Source organism: Peromyscus maniculatus, chromosome 2 (genome assembly GCF_049852395.1).
Source record: "Peromyscus maniculatus bairdii isolate BWxNUB_F1_BW_parent chromosome 2, HU_Pman_BW_mat_3.1, whole genome shotgun sequence".
NCBI classification, from domain to species: domain Eukaryota; kingdom Metazoa; phylum Chordata; class Mammalia; order Rodentia; family Cricetidae; genus Peromyscus; species Peromyscus maniculatus.
In genome coordinates this window covers 81,949,677-81,969,706 of record NC_134853.1, presented here as the reverse complement: position 1 = coordinate 81,969,706, position 20,030 = coordinate 81,949,677, and the positions used below count along the sequence as shown (strand labels likewise).

The following is a 20,030-nucleotide window of genomic DNA, read 5'->3' as shown; positions in this document are numbered from 1 at the left end:
AGAAACCTGCAGATCCTGGGAGCTCAGTGGCCAGCCAGCCTAGACAAATGGATGCACTCTGAGGTCATCAGGAGTCTCTGTCTCAAAAACAGTGTGGAGGGTGATAGAGGGCAGCTGCCATCAACCTCGGACCCCCATGCACACATGCACACACATGTGCATCCATACACATGTGCACATGTAACTCATGAACGGAAGAAAGGGAGGGAGGGAGAGGTCACTTCAGGGTCAGTTCTTGATTCTGTATATTTCTAACAATGGAGCTTTTCCAGGAACAAACTATCGTTTTCACAAACAATGGCATTTTCAGGTGAGATTTCCCCATCAAGCATCTGATTCCCTCCTGCTGCCAGAAAGGGTCAGAGACACCCCAACTATAACACCTAATACAAATCCCCCAGCCCCCACCCCCCACTGTCATCTCCTCTCTCCTTCCCGTCTCTCTGAATGGAACTGTCACAGTCTACCTGGCATGTGCTAAATCGTATCCCCTCAACCCCAGTTCACTTGCTGAAATCCTAAATCCGGAGCCTACAATGTGCCCTACTTGGAAGTACGTTTATTGCCAATTCAATTTAGTTGACTTAAGATAAGGTTATTAGGCTAAGCACTACTCCAATGACAGGCGTCCTTTTGGAAGTGGGAAATGTCAACAGAGACATACATGAGAACATCACAAGGAGACAAAGGTGAAGCGATTCCTTCATAAAATATAGATCACCGAGTAGCGAGAGCAAGCCACAGATGCTAGGCAAAGTGTGTAGAGCAGACGGTCCGACACAGTCCCCAGAAGTACCGTCTCGGCTCACACTTGATCTTGGACTCCTGGTCGCTGTGAAACACCCAGAACAATGTCTGTTGTGTAAGCCAGCCAGTTTGCGGGGAACTAATTACACTACCCAGTGAAGGAAGGCTTACCACCCCCCACCCCCCACCCCACCCCCCGCCCCGTCTCCTCACCCATGGCTCTGCAAGAGTGCTGGGCAGGTGGCCAGTAGTAAGTGTTGTGTTAGAAGAAAGAAAATACTTGAGCAAGCAGAGCCAGGGCAGGTCAAGGCTAGCCTTAGAAGAGGCAGTGTCTGCCACCCAAAGACATGGCAGGGCCGGCCAACAGGGGGTGAGGGTACCCATGGCTGGAGGCAAGATAAACACCCACTTATTGTTTAGTTGGAAAAGGCCGAGACCACAGAGGCCGCTCAAATGTCAAAGAGGTGGGGCTGGCGGGAAGCCAGCGATCGCCTGGACTCTGTCCCCATGGCAGACTTGGTGGCTGCGTTTTTACCCGGGAGGTGTGTAGGGGGAGGGGGGGGCTGCATGGAGGCCTCGGGGTGATTCTGGACACGCCGGGAGTCCCAGCTTTTAAGGCTGCTGAAGGTGTTTCTCTTTGTGAAGGTTGCTCATTAAACCAGTGGGGTTCTGATGACCTGCTAAGTCAAGTTCAAAACATGTGTGCAGAGCGGGCGCCTGGCACTCCTCAGCCCAGCTCGGCTCTGCCAGGAAACTGGAATCTCGCTGTAGCTCTTGGAACTGCATTCTAAACTTGACCATCACCAGTCGAAGCAGCCGGAGTAAAAGCTGCTTGGGCTGCCGGAAAGATCCCAGGAGCTCCGCTGCTAGCCTTTCCCTTCAGCACCCGCTCCTACCCTCTACTCCTTCCTCACCTCCTCCTACCCTCTACTCCTTCCTCACCTCCTCCTACCCTCTACTCCTTCCTCACCTCCTCCTACCAACCCCACTTCCTCACTCCCTACCCTCATCTCTCTTTCCTCTTAACTCCTGTTACTTCACTCTCTTCCTTCTCCCTCTGCTCCCCCTTTCTTGGCCCCTCCCCACATCTCCCTCTTTAGTTAAGAACTAACCTTTGCTGCTTCTCATTCCTCCTACTCCCACCTCCCCGTTCCGGTCCCTTCAATTTCTCCCTCCCGCTCCCCTCATCTTTCCAGCTTCTCTCCTTCCCCCCTGCCTCCCCTCCCACCCTCTCCCCTTCTTCCCCCCTCCCCTCCCTCTGCCTCAGCCCTCAGTGTTTGCTTTTCTCCCGGATGCGGATGAAAGGGCTGGCCTGCCCGTGCCCTGCCCTACCCAACTTCTTGGAGCTGGGGGCCTGCTTAATGGCTGAGGGTGCCGGGACTCAGGCGTCAGGTCAAGGGCCTCCTATCAACATCCAGTTCCTTCGCGCCCAGTATGAAGGTCTGAGGAGACAGCAGAGGACCCAGGCCCACCTGATGGTGTTTCCTAAAGGTAGGGCTGGGCGAGTTCTGGAGAGAAGGGCCCTTCTGTGGGTGGAACAGATGACCGAAAATCCAAGGAGAGCAGGGCCGTGGCTGGGCCAGTCTCCCAAAGAGGAAGGGAAGGGCTGCTGTTGACCCAGTCAGAACTGAGCCATGGAGGCTAGATCGGGGTGCCTCTGCCCAGTCTGTCCCTTGGCCAAGAAATAGAGGCCTCTGCCAGGTATTTGGCCAGTGGCCACTGTTCCTGGTCTCTGTGCCTATTTCTCCTTGGTCTGATCTGGCCAGACCGGTTAGGTGAGTGGGCTTGGCCCCCTGCTAGGCTAAGTGTGTGTGTGTGTGGGGGGGGGGAGTGATGGAGGCTCAGACTCTTGACTGGATCCACATGCAAAACCGAGAGAATGGCTTTGGAGAAGATGCTACACCCATTGTCTAGAAAGTGATGGGGCCTGAACTCAGGGAGACAGAGTTCTACGTACTGCGGTGATAGGTACCACATCATAGAATGGAGTGATTACATACACAGCCTTGGAACAAAGCCTGGGTTTACGGTCCCCATCCCCCTAGAGACCCAATCAAATCAAAGCAGATGTAAAGCTGAAACGCGGGGAAGGAGAGAAGGCTCAGTGGTTAAGAGCACGTGTTGCTCTTGCAGAGGACTGGGATCCATAACAGCACCCACACGGTGGCTCACGACCATCTGTCACTCCAGTTCCAGGGGATGTGACCTCCTTTTCTGATCTCCACAGGCACCGGACGGACATGTGTGGCTCAGCATAGGTACATGCAGGCAAAACACTTATACACATAAAATAAAATTAATCTGTAAAAGCTTTTTAAAAAGAAAGGAAAAACATAGTATGAAACTTCTGTGTTCTTGAATATTCTCTTTTGCATATTGAAGATCGAAGGCAGACCCTAGTCTAAAGTATTTGTGGGCAGGGGCTGCAGCAGAAGATGCCATTATATGGTTTGGGGCCACGGGCATCTCCCCTCTCCCTCCCTCTGGACCCTTTTCTTCCTTTGTGTGTGTGTGCTCCTGTGTGTGTGTGTGTGTGTGTGTGTGTGTGTGTGTGTGTGTGTGTGGTATGAGTATGTGTGTGTGTATGGTGTGTCTGTGTGGGTGGTCTGTGTGTGTCTCTTTCTCTTTGTCCTGTATGGACCACACACTGGAACTGAAAGTTAAGAGGTCCTGCTATGAAGACCTGCCTGTATGTCTCTGTGGCCACCCCCCACCTCCAGGACCCCCTCTTGGTAGATGAGAGAGGATTCTGGTTTCCTGTGTTTCCCAGTCCCTCCCCATCTTTCCTCATCCTCTAGTTCCTGCAGAGCATCTGAGTACCATGAAGGCCGGTGTGCCTGCCATGCTGAAAGCTAGTACAGTTCTAAGTGTGAGCAGCTCACCCTCGTCTCTGGGGTCACCTGTGAGACTGCACCCGTGTGCGGAATGACTGCATCTGCTCTTCTAGTTCTTCTGGTAGTTTTGGATTTATCAAACTGGGGCTCAGAGGGGCTTCCCAATGACATCATCCCCCCACCAGGACCACCCCCTCACTGTGCATTGTTAGCAATGGGGCTGAAGTCTGTTCGGAGAAGAAACAGGCGCTTCCAGGCGCTTCTCAGAAGTGTCCGTGGACTCTCTCCTGCTTTGGGTGACAAAACCATTACTAGAAGTGTAGGACACAGACCCCATAAGCTAAGAAAAGTATTCTCCTGTGAGGCGTGTGTACGAATTCAAATGGGAGTATGTTAATCAGCTGTCCGTCGTGTGACAGAACATCAGACGGAATAAACTAGCAGGTCTGTTTTGGCTCGTGGTTCCAGAGGTTCCATCCCAGGGCCACTTGGTCGTGTCGTTTTAGATCTTTGTCACATCGCAGTAGAAGCATGTGGCAGTGGACAGTGCTCTCCTCATGGTAGCCAGGAAGCAGAAAGGAGGGAAGAAACTCGTGTCTGGTACCCCTGGAGGGCATGTCCCTGTGAGCCAGCCTCCACTGAGCAGGCACCTGGCAAAGCTTCCACAATCTCTGGATGACGTCGAAGCTGGGGACCAAGCCTACAAAGTGGACTATTGGGATACTTAAGATCTAAATCACAGCAATGAGGGTGTGTGTGTGTGTGAGAGTGTGTGTGTGTGTGTGTGTGTGTGTGTGTGTTTGTGTGTGTGTGTTTGTGTGTGTGTGTGTTTGTGTGTGAGTGTGTGTGGTATGTGTATATGTGGTGTTTTATCCTTGTCATTTTTAAATACTAATTCTCACTTCTTCCTGGAGTTCACACACTCGCATTGAAATTTTTACTTCATTTATGCTTGAGTTTTTCCATAAAATTGGTTAGCAAATGAATTATTTTCATTGAAAAAAATATTTTCATACTGTATGTTCTGATCATGCTTTTCCTCTCCTTCAGCTCCTCCCGGGTGCTCCCCACCTCTCTCCCCACCTAACTTCAAGCCCCCGCCTCTCTCTTTCTTTCTCTCTCTCTTTAAACAACAAACAAGAAAACACACATACAAAAAATAAATTTACAAAAACACAAAACTGGAAACCAAAATACATAAACAAAATACCAGTAAGACAAAAAAAAAATGCCCAAACAAAGTAATATGAGACAAAAAGTCTACGTGATTACCATGGAGTTTGTTTACTCCTGGGCCTGCCCTAAAGTGTGGTTAATATACCCAGTAAGACTCGACTGGAGAAGACTAATTTTGCTATGTCGGTGGGGTACCACTTGTAGAGAGCTTCTTGGTTGGGAGTGGGAGCCTGTATCCACTTTCCTCCCTCAGTGTTGGGACCCTGTCTTGCTGTGGGATGGTCTGTATGTCAAATAAAACACTGATTGGCCAGTGGCTAGGCAGGAAGTAGGTGGGACAAGGAGAGAGGAGAATTCTGGGAAGCAGAAGGCTGAGGCAGAGAGACACTGCAGCCGCCGCCATGACCAGCAGCATGTGAAGATGCCGGTAAGCCACCAGCCATGTGGCAAGGTATAGATTTATGGAAATGGATTAATTTAAGCTATAAGAACAGTTAGCAAGAAGCCTGCCACGGCCATACAGTTTGTATGCAATATAAGTCTCTGTGTTTACTTGGTTGGGTCTGAGCGGCTGTGGGACTGGCGGGTGACAAAGATTTGTCCTGACTGTGGGCAAAGCAGGAAAACTCTAGCAACACTGTCTGGCTTGAACCTGTGCAGACCTGTGCATGCCGCCACAGTCTCTGAGTGCATATGTGCATCAGTCCTGTTGATCTGGAGGATGCTGTGTCCTTGGAGTTAGCCATCTCCTCTGGCTCTTACAGCTCCCTGAGGCTTGAAAGGGCCCTGATGAAGACATCCCATTTAAGAACAGGTGCCAGCATCTGTCACTCTGCACATTTTCCAGGGAGCACCTGAACTTTTAACACACGTCTTTGCTTGTTGCCTTTCCTCGATATTAGGACCCATCTATAAGGTTGTGAGTATTCTCATTGCTATATTTGTGGAACCTCAAATAAAAAAAGGCCGTGGCTATAGCAAATGCTTGATAAATATTTGTTGAGTTATGAATAATTATGATTATATGTTGGGGAAGAGTACATGTATGTGAAAAAGAGTACACACATGCCAGGTCATGTGTGTTTGCATGTGTGGGTACACATGTGCAATGTTCTGGTATCTGGCCCCTTTGGCATTCAGGATCCCCCTTCCTTTAATCTGAAACCTATGGGTTTCCCTCAAAGGGAGCTACCCAGAGACCTCCCAATGATGACACTGCTGTGCCTTCTCTTCTCAGAAGGGGCCATGCTTACTCCAGCTGAATCGATGACCAGTGCTGTTTGGATTAACAAGGAGAGAAAGAGCTCACTGTCCCCGGATGAGACTGACTCTGAGGTTGAGGGGACGTTGGAGGAAGTGGACAGAAGCTGCCATCAGGCTCCTGAGACTCCCTGGCACACATACCTAGAGATGCACCGCTTGGCTCAAACTCTCCATCTGGAAGCCAGCCACCAAGGGAACCGCAAGGGCTCCCTTGCAGAGTCAGAACCGAGGCTCTCTCCAGAAGGAGACCCTGACATGTTGGAAAACAATCACAAGACTCAGCAAGAAACCAAAATCCCAGAGGTGGCCCAGTGTCAAGGTCAGGAGGGCAGTATCCCACTACAGGCAGCAGGCTCCAGTTTACAAGCCAGCGTCCAGCATCTTCCTTCCACAAAGAACCGGCACAGGTCTGGAAAACCAGCTCACTATCCATTTCCCCAGAGGAAACATCCCAGGATCTCCCAAGCTGCCCGGAACCTGGGCTTATATGGCCCACCCTGAAGCTTTCTGCCCAGCCAGATAGATATCTCATCCTTGTGACCATCCATCAACTCAATCAAGGAAGGACACAGAGCAGCAACCAGACAGAGCCTTGAACAATGAGCAACAGTTGGACCACCCCGATTGCAGGAATCACGGGAAATAAACTTCTTAATGGGAAATAGTCTTTTCCTTCACAATCCAGGAGAACACCCATCAGACTGCTGACTGTTAAGATGAACGTGCTTTCTTTTCCACGCAGCCTGATTTTAGTCGTGTAGGGGAACACTGCCAACAGTCCTAGATGCTTTTCCGTAGCTGGGACCAGTAGAACATTTGGTGGTCCCAGAAGTAAAGCAGGAACCTTAGCCAGAGGGATATTTTTTACAATGTCTGGAACGTTGTGCTTATAGGAGCTTTTTTTTTTTTTTTTCTTTCAATATTTTCTGATTCTTTCTATATTCTGGGAAGGTCTCTAAGAATTGAGAACATTTTTTCTAGTTGCTCTGTCTGGGGATTTAGATGATTCAGTTATTAGTAGTGATCACATCATTTCATCTTAAGCCTCCCAGACCGTGGTCATCCCTGGTGAAGAGGGTCAGATCCATTGCCCCTACCATCTCGTGTGTTCAAGGAGTCCTTGGGAAAGAATGCTTTCTCTCAGCTGTCACAGAGATGGTACATCCCTGCTTCACTACAAATCTGTTTCCTGTCAGCCTTCCCTTCTATCATCTTTTTCCCATTCCTCCGACGCTTGTGTTCCCTTCCGTCAATTAACTTCATATTAAAATCCATCAACCACCAGCCAGGTGTGGTGGCAAATGCGTGCAATCCCAGCAACCGGGAGGAGGAGGCAGCAAGACCATCAAGAGTTCAAGCCTGTGTTATATGAGATCCTCCAACCAAACAAACAATAAACAAACAAAATAGCTGCCATGGTTGAAAAACATAGGCATCAGAGCTGAAGGGAGAGGGAGGGACCCTCCTGCTTGGAAAACAGGCATCTCCACAAACTACCTCCTTTGCAGCCTCACTCAGGTCCCTCCGGAAAGGTCTAGCATGCTTTGGAGTAAGAAGTCTACTAGAAGAGCTATTAGCGTGAACACCATGGACAGACAGACAGACAGGCAGGCAGTAACCGGTGGGGCTCTGAAGGGAGTGCAGGGCTGATATCTTGCAGGTCTCAGAGGAAGGAGCAGGTTTTACACGGTCAGTCTTTCTCTGAGATTTGTGGGTTGCAGGGTGGGGGCGGGTATTCTGGAGTAGGAATGTGGGACTCTGAGGCTTTGGCGGGTTGGGAGGGAAGGACACATCCAGTTGAGATGTCCCCGTTATACAGATGTGGGATGTGTCACCATGGGTAGCCGTCTGGTATTCCAGTCTGGTGGGAGGATGTACCACTACAGGCAGTCCTCTGGTGCCCCAGAAACTGACAGCCCAGTCAGTTGTTGAAGTGAGAATGGCACCTGTCATTCTCCTGAAATTTAGGCATCTGGGGAGTTTGACTACGGACTCATGGGCTCTGGGAGGGGCATTGGTCTCCCTGCAGCAACAGGAATCCCAGAGTCAACTGTGGAGACAAAGGGGGCTGTAGATGAGCATGCACAGCCAGGGCAGTGTTTGGTCTGAGAATCCGTGTTTCTTTCCTGGAGTCTCATACAGATTCACGATCCAGCTCAGCTGGAAAGGGGCTCCTCAGGGGCTGTGAGACCAGAGAAAGGAGAGGCTGCTGTGAGCAAGTGAGGCCGGATTAGCCCCAACCCAGAGTCCCGCTCCCTGGTATCCATATGTGTTTTTAAACAAAGCGAAGCCTGCGTCCTGGAGTGTGTGTGAGGGTGGGACCACTCTTCCCTGGTCGATGTTTAGTGTTGGCACCTACGGCAGCTCCTCCCATACCAGATTCTCTCTCCATCCACATGCTCCCAGGCCCCCTAAATCCACTGCATTTTAGGGAGTCACTGTTCTTCCTTTGGTGAACAATAAATAAGATATGGTTGCGTTTTTAATACTCTAATAAAAATCAAGGACACTTTCTGGGAAAAAAAAACAACAACATTCTTTTGCTTTTTTGTTTTTGTTTTGTTTTGTTTTGTTGCTTCTCAATTCACACGTAATTGTTCTCTGATGCTGATATTGTGTGTGTTCATGTACAAGTGTGTGCACATGTGTGTGGAAACCCGAGGTCAACTTCAGATATTATTTGTCAAGAGTGGTCCCCTTTGGGGTTTTGGTAGCTTTTGTTGTTGTTTTGTGTGTACTTAAGTGTGTGTTGGTGTCAGCACGGCAGGTGTGCACCTGTGCACTGTGACGAGAGGTGTGCCAGGCACCCTCACGTGTGTGAGGCACCCTCTGAGGAGGGTGCCAGGTGTCCTTTTCTAGCACTCTGCCTTATCCCCATGGGACAGTGTCTCTTCCTGAACCTGGAGCTAGGCTGGCACCAGCAATCTTTGTCTCCATCTCCCACAGTGCTGGAGTTACAGGTGTGAATGGCCATGACCAGCTTTTGACATGGGTGCCTCAAACTTAGGCCCTCGTGTTTATACAGCAAGCTCTCTTAACCACACAGCCATATCCCTAGCCCCTACCTTGTTTTTTGAGACAAGGTCTCTCCCTGAGGCCAATTTGATTAGATTGGCTGAAATCCCAGAGATCCTCCTCTCCCTGCCTCCCCATCACTGGGATTATAAGCAAGTGCTACGCTGCTCAGCTTCTTGTGTGAGTGCTAGGGATCCGAACTCCGGTCCTCATTGCTTGCACAGTGTTGGGAGCCAGGCTAATCCGAGGCTTTCTCAGAGGCCCAGATGGAAAGGACAAAGGGAATGCTAGTTCTGTGTCCTTGCCCAGAGACTGTCTTGGCAAGGTCTGGTCTGGGGCTGGGACTGGGGCCTGAGCCTTGAAGGAGTTAAGGTTTCTGTTCCTGGGGAAGCTTGCTTTCTCCTCTAAAGGGCTGTGGTTATCAGTGCCAAGGCAGCTGTGTCTAAGGGGTCCTGTGTTCTCTTTGCCACACTGTCTCTGTTGATGTTGGCCCATTCTCCTCCTACAAATAGTGTATAAGATTCTGTACGTGTGTGTGTGTGTGTGTGTGTGTGTGTGTGTGTGTGTGTGTGTGTGTGTGTGTGTGTGACACTGGCCTCAAACTCAGAGATCCACCTGTCTCTGCCTCCTGAGTGCTTGAATTAAAGGCGGATTTCTTTGTTTTTTTGAGACAGGGTTTCTCTGTGTAGCTTTGTGCCTTTCCTGGAACTCGCTTTGTAGACCAGGCTGGCCTTGAACTCACAGAGATCCGCCTGCCTCTGCCTCCCGAGTGCTGGGATTAAAGGCGTGTGCCACCACCGCCGGGCAAAGGTGGACTTAATAAACTTGCTTGGCGTCAATCATCAGCTTATGCAAGACCTCCCAGTCCCAGTTATTGCTTTTTTTCTTCTCATCCCTGGTCCTCCCACTCAACACCTTACCATCCAGACCCCCATTCCCATGGGTCCAGGTCAGCACAGTAAGACTTTTGCCGACTGAGCTGTCTCCCCAGGCATTTTGTTTTTGTTTTAGATAAGTAACTACCCTCTGTACAGCTTTTAAATCTCCCTCATGTTCCAAAGCACATCTAGCAACCAGTGCCCTGCTTACCAGGCAACGAAGAACATGCAGTATCTAGAGTTAGCAGTCTGGGTTTTAATCCAGCTGTTCTTGATGTAAGATTTGGGACCAGTCACTTCATCCTTCTGTTTGGCTTTCGTCATCTGTGAAGTGAGGGAGACAATCCTGCCTTTGGAAGAACTGGGAATAGTGTATAGCGTTCCTAACATTCTCAATAAGAGGGGTGGTTTCTATGTTTTACAGCTCCTTACATCTCTCCCCTGTATCTCCCTCTCAGCATCCTCCTCCAATAAGCTTGCCTCTGCTCTGATGATTGACGGTCTCTAGCCACACCTCCTAACCAGATTCAATCCGTTCTTCTAAATGTTGCTGTTCTTTTCCCCTGCAGCATTCATGGTGATGCCCTTGACCTCTTGTGCTTCCTTCCTTCCTCCTCCTCCTCCTCCTCCTCCTCCTCCTCCTCCTCCTCCTCCTGTAGTTTGGGGGTCTCCCCACGGTCTACGAGCTCCTTCATATCTGAATCATCCTACTGTTCAAGCCCATAGAATACCTGTAGAGAGTACTCAGTAAAGGTCTTGTGTGCCCAGTACCTGTGAGCCTGGTGAATGAGTGAGAAAATGTGTGCCACACTCCCTTAATCCCTCCCACTTAGCCACCCCACCCTCCAATTCAAAGACTCTTCCAGACTTTGACTGTCTACTTTTCCTTATGTGTCCCCTGCCAGGGCAGCGGTAAGGTCCCAGTGGACATAAGGGCAACAGATGGTGACGTGTTTAGGAGCTGAAAAAATGGTGTGATCCAAACCAAAGGAGGGGCAGACTCGAAGGCCACGCACCAGGATTTGCTGTGGTAGCAAGCAACCCCAGATCTCAAAACAAAGGCTAATTTTCACCACTGTGCACTGGGACTCTCCTCCATGGACAGTGTTATCCCCAGTCACAGGCCACCACCAACTCACTACTGGCTCCCCCAACCAGTGTAGCAGAAGGTGGTGAATTCAGTGATGTACTGGCTTGTTAATCACTTTTGCTCACATTTCATTGTCCAAAGTCAGCCACACAGTTACCCCTATGTGCAGTAAGATAGTCATCCCACGTTTGGAGGGCATGAAGAATTGGAAATGTGACGGGAGATGTCAGGGCCAAAGTCTGGGCCCTACAAACAAACTCTGCCATGGCTCTTCAATAGGCCCATCAGGGGGAACAGTGGTGGCAGAAAGCGGGAAAAGGAGATTTATTGAATGTGGCAACATTGGGAGGAAGAACAGTGACTCCTCGGGTCCATCTTCAGGGGTCATAACACGTGGTTTGCATTTAGAGGCAGGAGGTGTGCATAGCTAAGCGGTTTCCATCTATAACAAAGTATGGTCTGCCCATCGCCTTCTGGGCTCCAGTGTGCCACCAAGACCTGTACAACTTTGTTTTTGCCTGTAGCTGCCCAGACTGTCATCCCTGTGTATAAGTGAGCTGAGAATTGAGTGTTGGGAGACCGGTGGGGCTAGGCTGATCTTGGTGTTAGTCCCCTTCTTTCCCACAATGCTGCTTCAGCTAAGAACATTAGACCAGAAACGCATCATTCACACACTTGGGGTGTCAAACCTGCTCCGGGCAAAAGGCTCAGATTACCGCCTAGGCACTCTCTCTCTGTCTGTCTGTCTGTCTCTGTCTCTGTCTGTCTGTCTGTCTCTGTCTCTCTGTCTGTCTCTGTGTGTGTCTCTGTGTGTGTCTCTGTCTCTGTCTCTCTCTGTCTCTCTGTCTGTCTCTGTCTCTGTCTCTGTCTCTGTCTCTCTCTCTCTCTCTCTCTCACACACACACACACACACACACACACACACACACACACACACACCACCCCCTTTGCTCATTCTGAGTTCTGAGTTTCTTTCCTGAGCAGGTCACGCTGGTCCCATAGTCTCCACTCAGCAGAAAGCTTTCCCGAGGTAGGAAACCACCAACTCTCATTGTAGACACTGCGTGAGGTGGGCAGTCTGCACTCAGGGGATCCTTGCCTGCCATGTCAGTACTATCCCACAGGCTTCTACCTTCCTGGGGTGCAGAGCAGCGAGTTGGAGTTCCAATTCCCTGCTGCTGGAACCCCGATGACCCACGCTGAATCAGACTTCCCAGCTGTAATTGGAGGTGATAATACTTCTGGGACGGCTGGAGAAAGAGTTTTCCCTAAGCTAGGAACAAACATCTATAACAAAAAAGGTTGCCTGTACAGCGGGATCCAACTTCTCCACTAGGGGGCGGGCTCTCTGCGCTGTCTGCCAGATTGCCCAACTTCGGGCTTTCTGATAGTAAAGCTATGCAGTCTAACTTGTTTTTGTTTTGAGACGGGGTCTCTTTACAAAGCCCTGGCTGTCCTGGAACTCACTATGTAGACCATGCTGGCATCGAACTCACAAAGATCACCCTGTCTTTGCCTCGGATTAAAGACAATCACCATCATACCCGGCATCCGACTCTTAAAGACTTGAATTTAAAACTTCATTTCAAAGCAGCTGATTTGGCACATGCCTGTACTTTCAGGTGATGCCCTCAGTAAACTCCAGCATTTGGCATGCCCAGGAACCACCTGAAACGCTTCTTAACAGATCGAATGTCTTTTCCATCAGAGCCACCAAAATGCAATCCAGGGATGGGGGTGGGGTGATTTACATTGGTAGCAAGCCCCCAGGGGACCTTGATGGTGTTGACCTGGGAACCACTCTGAGTGCTACTGTTCTTGGGAATGTGGCCAAAACTGGCGGTTTTTAGAATGCAGGGTTTTTTTGTTTTTGTTTTTGTTTTTGTTTTTTTAGACTTTTGTTTGTAGTAGCGAATTATAGGGATTGTTTTGAGGAAAAAGGGGTAAATGCCAATAACCCCATTGGCACCAGAACTATCCGGTTACAGTTGCTTTTCATTGGTGTAAGCCACCCGATCCAGCCTCACTCAGGCTGAGAGATGGAGAGAGAGCTGTGTGCAGAAATGGAAGGCTATGACAGTATTCTGGCTGTGCCTCCTATGGCTCGGTGAGAGGCTCAGCCCCCACTCTTTAGTAGGAATTCAGTTCTGCCGTGGACTCCCAGGTGAAAGGGAGAATTTCCTCCTAGAAGCTGAATGAGCTGTTGATTGATGCAAGAAAATAACAAAACTCCAGTCAGGCCGGGTAGAGCGTAACAATAAGCCCAGAACTCCAGAGGTGGAGGGAAGAAAATCAGTAGTTCAAGGCTAGCCCAGGCTACCTTGTGAATTTGAGGCCAACCTAGTCTACACGAGACCCTGTCTCAAAAAACAAACAGGGCTGGAGATATGTCTCAGTAAAGAGCTTGCTGGGCAAGCCTGAGGACCAGAGCTCAGTCTCTCAGAACTCGTAAGGGAAAAGCAATAAGAAACGGCATGACAGCGTGTAGCTATGTAGCCGAGACTGATTCAGAACTAACTGTATAGACCAGGCTGGCTTCAAGCTTAGAACAATGCTCCTGCCTCGGCCTCTCCAGTGCTGGGATCACAAGATACCTGGCTAAACTCTGCGTTGTTGCTAAACTATTTCTTTCTGATTCTTTCCATCTACTTAGTCCTATATTGTCATTGCTGGAAAATCTCATATTTTATTTATTTATTTTGAGAAAGAGTCTCACTGTGTAACCCTGGCTAGCCTCAAACTCACAGAGATTTTCCCGACTCTGTCCTGCTAGGATTAAAGGCATGCACCACCACAAGTGACACTTTCGTATATTTTTTTAACTACAACAGACAATAGTGAAATTCATGCTGCTAACTAGAGGCCAAAGAAAACCACAGAATGTTTTGCAAATGCCCTTTCCTTCGGTCCAGCCTTGGAAACATTGGTTCACCCTCTCTGACCTCCCCAAATATCCCTTTACCCATCTCACTTACTTTCAGTGTTCTATTTCTCCCCATAAGTTCCTGGAAATTTCTCAACAGCTATGAAGGTGTTTTCCCACAGCTTACGAGCAGAATTCCTTGATAACATTCAAGGAACTGAACCAGTAATTTTAGTACTTGGTATTAGGGTTGTAATCATCACATGGAGTTTCCTCTAGAACTTCCGTCCAGGAAGATGATTCATCCACTGGGTACTTATTCATCCTTTCATCTCTCCTTTATCTGTATCCCGATGACTCCGTCACCTGGCTATGTTTGAATTCACCCCCTGAATTCCCTAAACTCAGGTTCATAATCAATGCCTGGTAGCTTGCCAAGTCCCTCAACCCCAGCTGAGAAATTAGAGGAGGAAAATGCCAGTCATGGGAAAAGCTGTGGCTTCTGCCACCCCAACCTCTAGATTAGATAACATTTCTAATCCTTTTTCTTTTTGTTTAAAGACCCCTGCCTACCTGGATATGCTTGACTTGATCATGGTTGTAGTTTGTGTTGTTCTTATTTTTTGAAAAAAGATCTCATGTAACTTGGGCTGACCTTGAACTTGCTATGAAGCTAAGGATGACCTTGAACTTCTGATCTTCCTGTCTCTACCTTCTGGGTGCTGGGATGACAGGCATGTGACACCACACTTGGTTTATTCAGTGCTGGAGATGGAACCAGGGATCCAAGGTTAATGACATCTCAATGAGACCAAGCATAGCCCTTGTCAGGGCCTTCAGGGACCCTCTGCTTTGGGTCTCACTGTCATTCTACTTGACTTTCTGGGGGGTGGTCCTTTACTGAAGACAACCTCAATCTTCTTTCATCACACCAGCTCTGTAGTTAGATGATCAGGAAGTGGTCCACATGAGACTCACAGCTGTTACAAAATGTTTGTGCACTGTGAAGATGTGTCTTTACCAAGATGCCTCCTGTTTGGTTTAATAAAGAGCTGAATGACCAGTAGCTAGGCAGGAGGTATAGGTGGGATTTCCAGGCAGAGAAAGGAAAAAAAGGAGGAATCTAAGCATGTAGGAAGTGAGGAAACACAGAGGGAAAACAAGAGGTACAAGATGAAAGAGAGGTAATGCCAATGATAGAACATAGATTAATATAAATGGGTTAATTTAAGTTATAAGAGCTAGTTAGGAACAAGCCTAAGCTAAGGTTGAGCTTTTATAATTAATAAGAAGTCTCTATGTTGTTATTTGGGAGCTGGCTGGTGGGACAGAGAAAGACTAGTTACACATGGCACCCAATGTGGGGATTGAACATCCAAACATAGGGCCTGATAAAGCTAAGAAAAATTCTGGACAAGAATCCACTAGGGGACTGGAGAGATGGCTCAGAGGTTAAGAGCACTGGCTACTCTTCCAGAGGTCCTGAGTTCAATTCCCAGAAACCACATGGTGGCTCACAACCATCTAAAATGAGATCTGGTGCCCTCTTCTGGCCTGTAGGCACACATGAAGACAGAACATTGTATAATCAATCAATCTTAAAAAAAAAAAGAAGAATCCACTAGGATGTGAATTCCTAGTCCTGCAGTCTCTCAGACAGTCTGATTCTCAGTATCACACAAAGATGCATCTCCTGGCTGCTGCCTGCAGGCTGGAGCCAGCTGCCAGAGCCATGCACCAGTGCCATGTGCTAAGCTGAACCATGCAGTGGCTGACATGCAGTTTAAGATTTGTCTCACATGGTCAGAGAACAATACAGGCACTTAGTAAAGCCAGGTCCAGACACAGAAAACTTCTAAAAGAGCTACAGCATGTTTAAAAATGTGTTTAGATGTCTGTGAAGAGACACCATGACCACATCCACTTTTATAACAGGAAAACATTTACTTGGGGTGACTCACGTTTTCAGAGGTTTAGTCCATTATCTTCATGGTGGGAAGCAAGGCAGCGTGCAGGCAGACATGGTGCTAGAGGAGGAGATGAGAGTTCTTATATTTTGACTCACAGGCAACAGGAAGTAGTCTGAGTATCTTAAGCATATATGAGACTTCAAAGCCTGCCTCCACAGGAACACACTTCCTCCAATAAGAATACACCTACTCCAACAAGGCCACACCTCCTAAGAGTGCTACTCCCTTCAGGGGACCATTTTCTTTCAAACTACCACACAGAGTCTAGTACAGAGAGTACATGCCTGCCTGTTCTAGGTCCCAACCTTCTCCAGCATGTCCAACTGCCTGAGATAAAGGGAACAGACTCAGAGGAAGTCATACACCATGTTCACGAATAGGTTAAGTTTTAAACATATCAGAAGCTGAGCATGGTGCTTTGGGCCTGTAATCCCAGCATTTGGGAAGCTGAGGCAAGAGGATGGATGCAAGTTCAAGTCTTTTGTGGGCTCCCTAATGAATTCCAGGCTATCCAGCTACAGAGTTGGCCCTTGGAGATGATACTGTCTGCATACCACACATATCCCTGTGCCTCAAGGTATACAGCCTGCCTTCTTTTTTCAGTAGCAGTCCACCTGTTTGCGACTGGCTCATGCTGAAGACAGGTTTCTCTGCTCTCAGAGAAAGCAGAGCCTGCCTGACGAGAGCTTAGCTAGCTATTGAACTGAGACGAGGAGAAAATTGTGGGAGGAAGGCCTTTGGTGCAGACTGCCTAGCTTGGAACCCCTCTGTCGCTGTCCGCTGAGCATGTCATTCAGATTCTGAACACATGTCTCTTCACTTGTAATGTGGAGGCCATGCTAAAAGTGGTATAAAAAGTGGCTGAAGTAGTCCATGTGATGCACTCACCACAGAGTCTCCTACAGAGCCAGCAGGTAAGGACTGTGGGCTATTGCTACTGGGAGAGGCATGCGGGTGTTTCCTGTCATCTGGCCACAATGGTCGCTGCCACATTTGACCCAAAGGTAGAATTTAAAAGTACTAGTTATACTTCTTTATTATAAATAATTTTCTTTTTTTTCTTTTTATTGTTGTTACTGCTTTTTTGAGACAGCTTCTCACTATGTAGCCTTGGCTGGCCTAGAGCTGGCAATGGAGACTAGCTGGGCCTCAAACTGATACACCTCTGTTCCAGAGCGCTAGGATCAAAGGGGTAACATGAATTGCTAAAAGGTCTTATTAATAGAAAAAAATCCCGGAGCCAGATATTGGGGTAAAAGCTGAAAGATCAGAGAAACAGAACAAGCAGCCATGTTCTTCTTACCTCTATGAAACTCTCAGCCTCAAGAGCATGAGTTCCTGTTTCCTCACACCTTATATATCTTTTTCTGCCCTGCCATCTTACTTCCTGGGATTAAAGGCATGTGTGCTTCCCAAGCAAAGGCATGAGCTCTCAAGTGCTGGGATTAAAGGTGTGTGCCACCATGCCTGACTCTGTTCCCAGTGTGGCCTTGAACTCACAGAGCTCTAGATGGATCACTGTCTCCCGAGTGACAGGGTTGTGTGCCACCACTGCCTGACCTCTATGTCTAATCTAGTGGCTGGCTCTGTCCTCTGATCCCCAGATAAGTTTTATTAAGATGCACAATATATCACCACACAAAGATGTACACCAGCAACCTTTGTTTCATTTTGAAGATTTATTTTTATTTTGTGTGTGTATGCCACAGATGTGTGTGTGTCTTTCTCTGTGCATGCCACAGATGTGTTTGTCTCTCTGTGTGTATATGCACAGATGTGTGTCTCTGTGTTTGTGCCACAGAAGTGTGTTTATCTGTGTGTGTGTGCCACAGATGTATGTGTCTTTCTGTATGTATGCCACAGATGTCTGTCTCCTTGTGTGTATGCACAGATGTGTGTCTATCTGTGTGTGTGTGTGTGCCACAGATGTGTGTCTGTCTCTTTGTGTGCACAGATGTGTGTCTGTCTCTCTGTGTGTGCACAGATGTGTGTCTGTCTCTGTGTGTATGCACAGATGTCTGTATGTGTGCACAGATGTGTGTCTGTCTCTGTGTGTGCACAGATGTGTGTCTTTCTCTGTGTGTATGCACAGATGTCTGTGTGTGTGCACAGATGTTTGTCTTTGTGTGTATGTACGCCACAGATGTGTCTGTCTCTGTGTGTGTGTGTGTGCACAGATATCTGCCTCTCTGTGTGTGCACACAGATGTGTGTATTTGTCTCTGTGTGTGCACAGATGTGTGTCTGTCTCTGTGTGTGTATGCCACAGATGTGTCTGTCTCTGTGTGTGGGTGTGTGCACAGATATCTGCCTCTCTGCATGTGCATACTGATGTATGTGTCTGTCTCTCTGTGTGTGCACAGATGTGGTGGACCCACAGAAGCTAGGTGTCAGGTTCCCCAGAGCTGGAGTTCCAGGCAGCTGTGAACTACCTGATATGCGTGCTGGGAACTGAAATCAGACTCCTTGTAAGAACAATAAGAGCTTTCAACTGCTGAGCCATCTCTCCAGCTCCTTGTTTTGTTTTTGAGACAATATCTATGTAGCCCAGGCTGGCCTAAAACTCACTGTGTAGACCAGGCTGGCCTGAAACTCACTATGTAGACCAGGCTGGTTTTGAACTTATAGCCATCTTCCCGTTTCTGACACTCAAGTAAGTCCTGGGATTGCTGGTGTGAGTCACCACACCTGGTCGCACAGTGGTTTCTCATTGAAGTGTTTGAGAAATTCCTATCCATTCTGAAGGGTGGGAGCCCCCAAGGAAGGCGCTTGGCTAGGGACTGCTTTTCCTTTAGGGACCACTGCCATCGTGTGGCCACTAGGGGGCAAAGATGAGCATCAGCTGACTGAACACAGCAGAGCTCCACCCTTCCCATTGTCAGCTGAGGCAGCCGTCCTCAGCCTTCCCAATCTGTGACCCTTTGATACAGCTCCTCATGTTGTGGAGACCCCCAACCATACAATTACTTTCATTGCTACTTCATAACTAAAATTTTGCTAGTGTTATGAATTGTAATGCAAATATTTGTGCTTTCGGATGGTCTTAAGTGACACAGAGATACACCACCAATTCTGTTTACTTTTTGAGACAGGGTCTCACTAAATTGCCTAGGCTAGCCTTGTATCTGTGATCCTCCTGTCTCAGCCTCCCAAGTAGCTGGAGACACAGGTCTGCACACTAGGTCAGGCTGGCCCATTTGGTTTGAATAGCCCAGAGATGCTTTTCAGTCTTGTGACTCTCAAGTACGAATATCATTATTTGCCTGAGCTGTTATTGTCGGTGATCTATTTGCCCGACTAGTTATTGCTCAATAGCTGGGCTCTCTTCCTAAGATGCCAAACTCACAGTAATGCCAAACAATAAAATAGTCTTCATCTGGTGACAAGACATTAAAGAAGTCAGGCTGGAGTTTGGTCTAAATGCTCAGCATCAAAACCAAAGGTCTTGGGAGAAAAAAACAAACGTATGTCTGACTTTTTTTTTTTTTTTTTTGGTTTTTCAAGTCAGGGTTTCTCTGTGTAGCTTTGCGCCTTTCCTGGAACTCACTTGGTAGCCCAGGCTGGCCTCGAACTCACAGAGATCCGCCTGGCTCTGCCTCCCGAGTGCTGGGATTAAAGGCGTGCGCCACCACCGCCCGGCTAATATGTCTGACTTTTTAAAAGAAAGTTTGAAAATTACATGTACGTGTGTGTATCTGTACACAGGTATGTGCACATGTGTGCAGGTACTCACTCACACAGGCAGAAGAGGACATCCCCTGTAGCTGAAGTTACTGGCAGTTGTGAGCTGACTGACCTTGGTTTGGGGAACCAAATGGGTCCTCTGTAAGAGCAGTCCACATTCCTAACCACTGAGCCATCTCTTCAGCCCACTGTTGAATTTTTACATTAAGCCAGTTCATCATTGCTACTACTACACACAATAAAAATTTCTTCTGATTTGAACAAATTCCCTTATCTTGCCCTGAAAATTAAAATCTGAGCATATATGGATACAGTTATCTTCCTCTTTTTTCCTCCTGGAGACAGAGTTTCTCTGTATAATAGCTCTGGCTGTCCTGGAACTCAATTTACAGCCCAGACTGGCCTCAAACTCAGAGATATGCTTGTCTTTGCCTCCTGAGCACTGGGATTAAAGGCATGCTCCACCAATGACTTTTTTTTTTCTTTCTTAATTTGCTGTCTTCGGTTAGAG

The 20,030-nt window shown here is 48.2% G+C and overlaps 1 protein-coding gene and 1 long non-coding RNA gene across 2 annotated transcripts; one reads left to right on the top strand and one right to left on the bottom strand.

The window, feature by feature from the left end:
* Positions 1-426: 426 nt before the first annotated feature.
* Positions 427-2,538, bottom strand: LOC143271853 (uncharacterized). The gene is made up of 3 exons (XR_013049128.1): positions 2,220-2,538; positions 1,028-1,133; positions 427-832 (listed from the first exon to the last, which is right to left on the bottom strand). It is a non-coding gene; the product is annotated as an uncharacterized LOC143271853 (long non-coding RNA).
* C2H9orf152 (chromosome 2 C9orf152 homolog) lies at positions 1,326-7,304 on the top strand. Its single transcript, XM_006985286.4, has 2 exons — positions 1,326-2,238; positions 5,995-7,304. The coding sequence occupies exons 1-2, from the start codon at positions 2,040-2,042 to the stop codon at positions 6,519-6,521; spliced, it is 726 nt and encodes a 241-aa protein (XP_006985348.1). The 5' UTR covers positions 1,326-2,039; the 3' UTR covers positions 6,522-7,304.
* The last annotated feature ends 12,726 nt before the right edge of the window (positions 7,305-20,030 follow it).